General features: G+C 34.3%; 2 protein-coding genes across 11 annotated transcripts; one reads left to right on the forward strand and one right to left on the reverse strand.

Annotated features, from left to right (window-relative positions):
• Positions 1-562: 562 nt before the first annotated feature.
• Positions 563-2,127, reverse strand: LOC110865277 (delta(12) fatty acid desaturase DES8.11). Its single transcript, XM_022114519.2, has 2 exons — positions 1,996-2,127; positions 563-1,900 (listed from the first exon to the last, which is right to left on the reverse strand). The coding sequence occupies exon 2, from the start codon at positions 1,881-1,883 to the stop codon at positions 750-752; it is 1,134 nt and encodes a 377-aa protein (XP_021970211.1). The 5' UTR covers positions 1,884-1,900; positions 1,996-2,127; the 3' UTR covers positions 563-749.
• Positions 2,128-6,493: 4,366 nt separating this feature from the next.
• Positions 6,494-8,541, forward strand: LOC110865278. Of its 10 annotated transcripts, none has more exons than XR_004860561.1 (6): positions 6,504-6,762; positions 6,910-6,966; positions 7,125-7,187; positions 7,279-7,339; positions 7,495-7,639; positions 8,354-8,541. XR_004860561.1 is itself a non-coding variant. In XM_035974539.1 (5 exons), the coding sequence occupies exons 1-4, from the start codon at positions 6,603-6,605 to the stop codon at positions 7,392-7,394; spliced, it is 285 nt and encodes a 94-aa protein (XP_035830432.1). In that variant the 5' UTR covers positions 6,504-6,602; the 3' UTR covers positions 7,395-7,639; positions 8,354-8,541. The 10 variants fall into 10 exon arrangements, 2 of the variants coding, with proteins under 2 accessions (XP_035830432.1, XP_035830431.1); XR_004860560.1 differs by having other exon boundaries at positions 7,282-7,339; XR_004860562.1 differs by having other exon boundaries at positions 7,288-7,339.
• The last annotated feature ends 1,533 nt before the right edge of the window (positions 8,542-10,074 follow it).

Raw genomic sequence — 10,074 nt, forward strand, 5'->3', positions numbered from 1 at the left:
AGCGTTTTATATAAAACGTCGGGCTCCTTTTTTTTCAAAAAAATACAAAATAACGCCTTATGTAATAGGTGGGGAGGCGTTTTTGGGCGTTATTTTTGATTTAAAAAAAAAAAAAACGCCCCACCACACATGGTCTTAAAAGGAATACAAAATCATCTAAACAATTTGAGTTTGCCCTTTTTGTAACCCTAATAATTTAGGGGCTATTTAGGTGCTAAACTAGTAAAAGGTTTGAAGCATTAAAAGGCAGTATAATGCTTAACCCTTAAGAGGCAATGTCTGAACAATTCAGATTAGAAGTTTTAACCATTCAGACTCTATATAATACTTGAGAATTCAGAGGCAAATGTCTAAACCAATCAGACATCTGCTCACGAAATAAACAGTTTGAACCATTAAATGCTGAATCCGTAAGAGGTCTAAACCATTAAGAGGCTCGTTAATAGGTAAACAAACAACCCCTTAGTATTAGAGAAAAAAAAAATAGAATTAAAGTTTAGGGTTTATATAAGGTTATCTTTCTTTTAGTATTAAAAAGGATTTAATATATAATAGAGATCACTAATATGGTACCACTTGTGTATTTATACAGTACATAAAATTAGAAATAATAGGTACACTCAGAAGATCACAAGTAAGAAATTTCATATAAATGATACTACGTAATCAACATGCACGGTTGAGCCATGCACAACCCTTATTATATAGGGAATATAAAGTAGGACACTTGCATTGTTCGTGTACACTGATTACATTTTATGGTACCAATATGTGCCTTTGTGTTCGCTATCTTCATCCGGTTCAATGTAGATGCATTCCTTGGCCTCTCTCCACATCGCCTTGAATATCGGGGTCCTATCGATCTTATAAAACTCACCCAAGACTGGCTTGATTGCGTCCCTTGCCTCCTTTGCATGATAATGTGGAATGTACGAGATCAAATGATGCAAGACGTGAGTGTGGGTGACATCATGGAAAACCCTATTAAGGAATCCGAAATCCCTATCAATTGTTGATAATGCCCCTCTAATCCAGTTCCATTCAGTTGAATCATAATGAGGTAATGAGAGATGGGTGTGGTGCAAATATGTGATCAACACGAAAAACATGTGTACACCTAGCACCGGAATTAAATACATGCTTGTCACCCAAGCTACCCCCTTCGCTTCTACAAGTAGCTTAGTTGCGTACAAAACCGCGAGAATACCAATATCAGATATAACAACCTGAATTCTTTCACGCTCGGTGAAAATCGGACTTAGTGGATCAAAGTGGTTGGCGAACCTCCCGTATTTCTTGCCAGAAATGTTAGTCAAGAGATACAAAGGAAACCCTAGAGTTAACCTGAAAACCAAAGTGAACACTCGACCTGGGGGATTGTTAAGAAGCTTTGAATAAATGGCAATTTTGGACTTGCGTTTAGGAATGTAAACTTCATCGTTATCAAGTGAATTCGTGTTGGCATGGTGGTTCCTATGGCTGTATTTCCAAGAGAAATAAGGGGTATAAAGAGCAGAGTGGAGGACGAACCCAACAGCGTCATCGATCAACTGGTAATCACTAAAGGCATGGTGACCACATTCGTGACCGATAACCCATAGCCCAGTGAGGATGCTAGCTTGACAAAACCAGTAAACCGGCCATGCTAAGTAAGCCCACGGGGTAGGGAGAAGAGGGATGTATGTGTTGGCAAGGAAGTAGAAGACATAGGTCACAATGAGGTCGTGAACAACATAGTAAGATGAACGGATGACAGATCGTTCGAAGCAGTGAGCAGGGATTGCTTTCTTTAGATCACTTAGAGTGAATGGTGGATCAATGGGGACACGTTCGAGGATGTTTTTGCCCTCAGATGGGTCTGACATCCGCCCACCTGCACCCATGTTATATATTGGATAACCTGCATAAACATATAACAAATGCAAGATAAGATATATGTATACCAAATTAGAGATTGAAATATTAGAACTTTAAGCTCAAGAAAGAAAGTGAGACCTCAGAGATGAGATAGATGTTTGAGTTCTCTTCTGCTGGTGAGTGTCTATTTGTTCTTTCATGCTTCAGTTTTATAACCAAGGGTTGCCAAAAAGTTCTGTTCACTAGCTATGCAATTGGTGACTATTTTAGTCGCCAACTACCACGTTTTGTTGTGAAAGAATAATAGATGTTTAGGATACACTAGCCATGCAATTGTTGACTATATAAATTATTTTTCATTGGAAATTTATCAATAATCAAGATAATTTATAAAATAAATAAAATGGCAAATTGTAAAAAAAACGGTATCCTAGTTTCACGAGTGATACCAAGATAAATTATAAAATAAATAAAACTAGGATTAAAGTAGTTCGCCGCGTTGCGACGTATGTCTTTTGTTATTTAGTATGTGTTTTGAAATCACTACGAGCGTTTTGCGAACGAAACTGCTGACAAGAATAAAAAGAAAATGTAGAAAGAACACTAAAAGATAACCGAAAGAAAATCAACCAAAAAAGTTGAATGGTAACGATGTTGTTCGTATGAAACCCGTGGTCAGAGATGAGCAAATTGTTCTGGGTACCGGTACCAAATTTGCCGAACTGAAAGATCTTAAGTACCAATTCGGTACCCAATTTTGGCGTTCCTGGTAAAGGTTCACTACCGTTTTTTACCTTCATATACCGGTACCGTAACCGGTATTTTCGGTATCAGTACCGATTCTGTATCGGTTGGCACCGAGCTCATCTCTACCTTTGAAACTAAAAAAAAAACGAAAAGTTGAAGAAAATCAACAAAAAAAAAGTTGTATGATAGCGTTGTTCGTACAGTAACCGTGATCAGGGATGAGCAAATGGTTCCGGGTAGCAGCACTGAATTTCCCGAACCAAAAGATTTCCAATATCAATTCGGCACCAACTTTTGACGTTTTCTATATTAGTGCCGGTTTTTACCTTCATGTACTGATACCGAACAGGACCGTACCGGTATTTTCGATACTAGTACTGGTTCGATACCGGTTGCACCACGCTTATCCCAACCACTGATATTAAAAAAAAAAGATTAAAGTTAAAAAGAAAGAAAATAACTATTATTAAAATATTAAAATAATAAAAATATTAGAAAAATTATATATTATTATAATATTAAAATCACTATTCATTTCAATTGAATTAGTAATATATAGTAATGGCAAATTGTAACAAGATAAATTATAAAATAAATAAAATGGCAAATTGCAAAAAAAAAAAAAAAAAAAAAAAAAAAAACGTTATCAAAGTTTCACGAGTAATACCAGGTAGGGAAATAGGACTTTTTTTTTTTTTACTTCTCTAATAAACTAAAAATTCATAAACTTTATATATTGGATAAATTTTGAATACAACTAAAGAGACTATAAACTATAAAGAGTTATGGATCCAGTCTCCCTCTGGGTTTAGGTTAGATTCGACCCATATCTCAAAAACCATAAAGACAAGCGACTTGGAGGGACTGCACACCACTTCAAGAGTGTCAAACATAGAGGAGGGCATACGGACATTTTGACAGTGACACCTGACCAATGACGATCCACATATATCCACTACTACATAATTGATCAAAAGATGCTATGGGTGTTTTCAAAAGATGCGGTTCCCCTCTCTATATTAATCGCATCTTATGGGTGTTTTAAAAAAGATTTGTTTATTTTGAAAAAAAAAAGCATGGGCCAAAAGATGCGGTTCTTATGTAATCGCATCTTATCGTGTTTTAAAAAAGATCAAGAGCCAAAAGATGCGGTCCTATAACCGCATCTCTTGATATAACAGTAATAAATAAAAACTAATAATAAAAAACATTATTAAGTAAATACTATGATTAATAAATAAAAACTAATAATAAAGATAAGTATATACTAATATGATTGATTTTTTTATTCATGATACCAAATAACAAAATATAAAAAAAGGTTTTCATATATAGTATTCTATACCTATATTAATTTACAACATAATTGAGAAACAGGACATTTACGGTGACGGCGTTTATACTTGACTTTTCTTCCCAAATTCCAATTTTGCCTTTTTGTCTGATACTTCCTTTCACTTTTCCCTTGACTCGTCACCACGCATATCGAGCATGTTAAGTGTTATTATCGGTGATGAACCAACATGATACCATCTAAACTATATCAGTAACTGGGTTACGGTCGGGCATCGGTACGCGTATCAATACGAACACTCGCGCGTAGCGCAGGCTGATTCACTAGTTAATAATAATAAATAAATAATTTTCTTAGGATAACCAAATTAGTTATTTCATGATTACAAATATTTATTATTTTATTTATTGGTTTATTATGTATACATGTACGTACTTATATATTAATATGTATTATGTATGTATATATGTATTTGTCAGTGTATGTATATGTGTACATATCGATGTATTGTTAAATGATTAATAAAATAAGGTTTAATCATATATCAACGATCACGTGCATGTTGCTTAAACATAAAGCAACAATGGTCAACAAAGGTTGTTCATGCTACATTTTTGTTAATGAAGGTCGTTTAGGATGATTGCTATGTCAGTTAGGGACAGTGGTGTTCAACTAAAGTTGTTTACGCTCCATTTTTATCAATGAAGGGCTTTAAGGATCATCCGTGGTTTACTAGGATGATTTATGGACCAATAAGGCCAATAATAGTCAACTAGGGTTGTTCATGCTACATTAGTGTCAATGAAGCTAGTTTAGGATAATTAATGGTCGATTAGGATGATTGATAGATCAATTAGAACTGTGGTGATCAACTAGGGTTGTTCATCCTACATTTTTGTTAATGAAGGACATTTAGGATGATTGGTACTCCATTAGGATGATTGGTAGTCCATCAGGATGATTGATAAATTAATTAGGGCCAGTGGTGGTCAAATAGGGTTCTTCATGTTCCATTATTGTCAACGAAGAGCATTCAAGATGACCAATGGTCCCTTAGGATGATTGATGGGCCAATTAGGGCCAATAATGGTCAAGTAGGGTTGTTCATGCTACATTAGTGTTAATGAAGGCAGTTCAGGATGATTAATGGTCCATTATAATGATTGAAAGTTAGGGACAATGGTGGTCAACTAAGGTTATTCATGCTACATTTTTGTTAATGGTTTAGGATAATTAATGGTCTATTAGGATGATTAATAGGTTAATCAAGGCCAATGGTGTTCAACTAGTGTTATTCATGTTCCATTATAATCAATGAAGAGCATTTAGGATGATCAATGGTCCACTAGGATAGTTAATGGGTTAATTAGGGCTAGTGATGATCAAGTAGGGTTGTTCATGCTCCATTTTTGTTAATGAAGGGCATTAGAGATGATCAATGGTCCATTGGGATGCTTGATAGGCCAATTAGGGCCATTAAGTATAAAAGTTGGGTGTGTGGTAATAATGAATGAAGAATAATCATAGATCTAAGAAGATACACAAGAAGATATGAATGAAAAGCAATCTCATCATCACATATTCATTAAACCTCCATGGATTTTGTATCCATAGAGTTTTTACACTATAGACCCATAACGATCTGAACTGATCGATACCATTCCAAATCAAATCGATACCCATTGAATGTTGTGGCAACGCACTGCCTATTGAAAACTTGTGGCAATGTACCGCCACAAAATTCCCAAATTCTCAAAATTCCTCTCTAACTCATTTCCACATTCACAAAACCTAGTCGATATTCACCAACACCTTATCGATAAACTTTGGTGATTCATAGATACTTGTTGTGACGCCACCATCTGAGACTGCGATTGCCGGTCACAGGACAACCAGACGTAATGAGAATCGTCACTGCCATACACCGTTTGATAAGACAACCATTTTTATCTTCTTCTTTCGCTCCTCCCATCGCTAAGAAAATCAAGCCAAAGAACTGTCTCAATTTTACCAACGCTCCTCGTTAGTTTGTTTTATTTCAATATCTAGGGTTTTGTTTTGTGATATGTGATGTCGCATTTGGACGAGGATTTTTAACCGATTCAATAATTAATGCGTATGAGAATAATTTAATTTTTATTTGTTGTTATTTTTGTTTATATATATATATATATGTATATATATATATATCCTAATTCAAAGTAAATGGAAATTATATATAGTTAGTGATATTCTTTTGATATTAACAATTGGTTCAAGTTTTTGGGTTATTATCCGTTTTCATATAGTTATAATATTAGTGACACTCAACCACGTACGTTTTCTTTGTTACGTTTTGATGTTCATAGCCGAGCTACGACGCAAATAACATAACACAAGTAGCTTAAATTTTTATATTACGAATTTAATTATTGATTGTCATGATGTGCGACACGTCCTTACGCAACTCACATGTTTACCACACCCCTAATTATAATAATAATAATAATAATAATAATAATAATAATAATAATAATAATAATAATAATAATAATAATAATAATAATTAATATTAACAATGAATATAAAACTCTTATATCATAACTCTCTCTTTTCATTGAAAAATTCGAATGATCCTGCTCACTTCCCCCAATTTTCATTTATTCCCTCCAAATGCCATTAACTTCCCCAAATTTCCATTTTATAAGAACATCATGCCCTCTCCATGAAGATGTCCAGTCGAGCTCCTTTCTCTCCACTCTCTTTCATCTCCACTGATGATGACCGATCCATTCTCCAATTCGCCACCCGCGTTCTTCTCACCGGCGTCATGTCCGTCTTCCTCTTCCACTCCTCCCGCCGCGGAGCAAAATACCAAAGAACTTGTTTGATTTCTAACCAATTCTTTTAGTTAGTTTGTTTTATTTCAATATCTAGGGTTTAGTTTGTGGTATGTGATGCGTATTTGAACCTATGGAGCTTTTGAGTCAGTATTAGCGATGACTGAATTGGGGATTGTGCATGTTCAATAGACGTTGAGATCTGTTTGGCGTTCGCTCTTTGCCCTGTGATGAACACCTCTCTCACAGGTGATGATAAATAGAACTATATCCGTCTTTTAGTGTTGTTTTTATTTCAATTAGAGGGAAAACATAGTTGGTATTTTCGTTGCAACAATAGTAAGTAGTAACTGTCTTGCTTGTGCGTTATTTTGATGTTGATCAGTATTCTTGGTATATATCTGCAGCTACTGCTACTGTTGTCACGACTATAGATATTCTCAAGAACAGTGGATTTGCCATTGAGAAGAGTAAGAATATTTATGACTGCTAATTGTTATTATATAAGTGTGGGATGTGTGAAATGTATGTGTTTTTTTTTATTATTGTTGATTCAAAAAGTAGTTGCAGAGATTAAGACATAAAAAGATAATCTAGAAGACGGGTCATCCTAAAAGCCAAGGTAAATTGATATATGTTAATATTGTTATTTACTTGATAAATGATTGGCAGTATAAGGACCGAGAGAATGAGAACCAAACTGGTGGAGATCCTGAGAAGCATTTTTTATGCTGCAAGATTGAATCATAAATTTTGATTTGCAAACTTTCTATGCAGCACGAAGCATCAATAATATTCTAGAGCCTGTATCGACTTTAAGTGGCCGGATGATGTCATTGAGTTTGCAGATTGGATGCACCTTCACAGCACGTTCCAAAGCAATGGTCTAAAAAAGACGGTCGTGAAGGGACAATATGGAAAGGTAATAAGAGGCTTATTTTGCATGGTGGTCATGGTTACCGATTAACTCAATACCTAACTTATTACTTATAGCTAAAATTTTGGTGAAATTATAGATCCCAAGTATCGTGAACTAGAACATGATTTTATAGAACTGAAGATGATCAAGCTGGTCAGCCCGTGTTCTTTTAACTGTTTCTAATCTTGAACTAGAACATGATTTTATAGAATTGAGAATAATTTATTGGTTGTAACTTGGCATATAATGGATAAAGATACCTTGAATTTTCTAGTATACACACCATTAATATAACTTGGCATATAATGGATTGATATACATTGAATTTGCTGCTAAAAATGCTCCTATAGTCACATCATCAATGGATATTTTGTTAGGCAGAAAAGAGTTTTGTTAGGCAGAAAAGAGTTGCCAAAGGTTTTTCGTAGAAGTTTTTATTTTTTAGCATGAATTTTGTTTTTTAATTAATTATAAGAACTTACATCTATGTGCAACTAAAAGCATTGAGTTGTTTTTAATTCTAAATTATGAAATGGCTCTTTTACAAGAGTTGTAAAAGGCATGAAAAGTTTTGTAGTAACTAATACAAATGCTTGGGTATACATTTTAAAAGATAGTATTTTAATATTTGAAATTAAAAATTGCATTTTATATATATGTATAATTGGTCATATATTTTAAGTTTTATTTTATTAATGTAACGTTATGTTTTGTTAGGAAATTTCTACGGTTTCGATTGCAAATATGAATTGAAGACATCGAAGGAGTTGTTTGGGTTGCAAGTACGAAGTCATTGAAAGTTATTGTATCACTCTCATCTATAGAGATATATGTATTTGTGTTACTTTGAAACTTTTGTAATTTATATTATTTGGTTATTTTATATTGGTTTTAATTTAATTTAATTTTGTTTTTTATATATTTTATTTTTATTTTTAGATTATTTGTTTATAATGGGAATTAATTAGGAATTTTTAATTTTTTTTAGGAAATTTAACGAAAAAAGAAACATATATTTTTTAGCTTAAAGACCAAGAGATGCAACCGCATCTCTTGAATATATTGGTAAAAAAGTAGTTTTAGATCAAATTGCTAAAAAAATGCGGGTCTAGAACCACATCTCTTGGACCCGCATCTCATAGCCAATTTACCCACATTATTTGATCATTTCTGTACTAGTGATCCTCTCTCCTTAATCACCACTAGCGGTTATCTCAGTGGAGACCACAACTCCACCATGACATTCTGTTAGTGACGTCTGGCCAATGACATTCCGTGGATCTCCTCCCTCCTTAGTCACCACTAGCAGTTATTACAGAGGAGACCACACAGACATCCTAATAGCAACTCTGGCAAAGGACGATATGCGAGACTCTACACCCGTTAAGGATTAGCACATAGGGAACCATAAGTACATCACTGTTAATGACTTTTGGCCAATAACGTTTCACAGATCTCCGCCCTCCTCCGCTGCCACTAACAAGGGACAGAAAGGAGACCACAACCGTGCAATAAATACATGTCTTCTCTCTTTTTGGTATTCAATTCTATGCTTTCTACTCTGACTCTCATGTTACACTCATATTTAAGAGAACGTAATACTTACTGTCATGTTGAAGGGTAGTACAACTCAGTCGTAATTTAGCAATCAACTCAAAATTAGCAACTGAGTTTGTTGTCGCAAAATGATTGCAAATGTAGCGACAAAAATCGTTTTGGTCACAAATGTAGTCGGTAATTTTATAGAACAATAAAAAATAAAAAAAATGAATTAAGTCACAAAAATGATCGCAAATAACGCGACCGATATTGTTTTGGTAGCAAATTTGGTCGCTAGTATTAAAAAAATATACAACAAAACTGACTCTGATTGTAAATACGATCGTAAATATCACGACCGAAATTGTTAAGTCGCAAACACGGTCGCTAGTTTTACAAAAAAATAATAAAATAAAACGAAATTGTTTTTGGTCGCAAATATGGTTGCTAGTTCTGTTAAAATAAATTAATATTTAGTTTTGACACACACATTAGCTACCGAATTGCTTCAATGAAAAACACAACCGTCGCTTTCAAAAGAAAAAAGTTAAATTTGTTGTAAACAAGGTGACTAAAATTGTTTTGGTCACAAATATGGTTAACATATTTTAAATATAAGTGTACAAACCCCGAAATTTATCGGGTGTCTTTGTTGTATAATTTCTATGGGTTCATAATTAGCTGGTTCTAAATAAATTGGACGAGGTTTTAATCCAAATCGTGAAACGACGAATCCGAGAGAATTGAACTTGCAATGAGATCAAACATGATATGTGGGGGGAACCCTAAAATGGGTTCAAAGCCGTAAGTGGGCACCCACTTGCACTATAGGCCGGAAACAAGTAGAGGATATGGAGACGAGGTGTCATAACGCGCTTTCCGTGGTTTAAGATTTGATT

The sequence above is a fragment of the Helianthus annuus genome, chromosome 6 (assembly GCF_002127325.2).
Source record: "Helianthus annuus cultivar XRQ/B chromosome 6, HanXRQr2.0-SUNRISE, whole genome shotgun sequence".
In the NCBI taxonomy this organism is placed as follows: Eukaryota; Viridiplantae; Streptophyta; class Magnoliopsida; order Asterales; family Asteraceae; genus Helianthus; species Helianthus annuus.

What these genes read in the sequence shown, in the direction of transcription:
- LOC110865278 (XM_035974538.1), top strand. Translation starts at nt 6,603, where the DNA reads ATGAAGATGTCCAGTCGAGCTCCTTTCTCTCCACTCTCTTTCATCTCC. An exon ending in AGCAAAATACCAAAGAACTT is followed by an intron (nt 6,763 to 6,909) that starts GTTTGATTTCTA and finishes CATGTTCAATAG; the next exon opens with ACGTTGAGATCTGTTTGGCG. An exon ending in GATGAACACCTCTCTCACAG is followed by an intron (nt 6,967 to 7,124) that starts GTGATGATAAAT and finishes ATATATCTGCAG; the next exon opens with CTACTGCTACTGTTGTCACG.
- LOC110865277 (XM_022114519.2), bottom strand. Translation starts at nt 1,883, where the DNA reads ATGGGTGCAGGTGGGCGGATGTCAGACCCATCTGAGGGCAAAAACATC.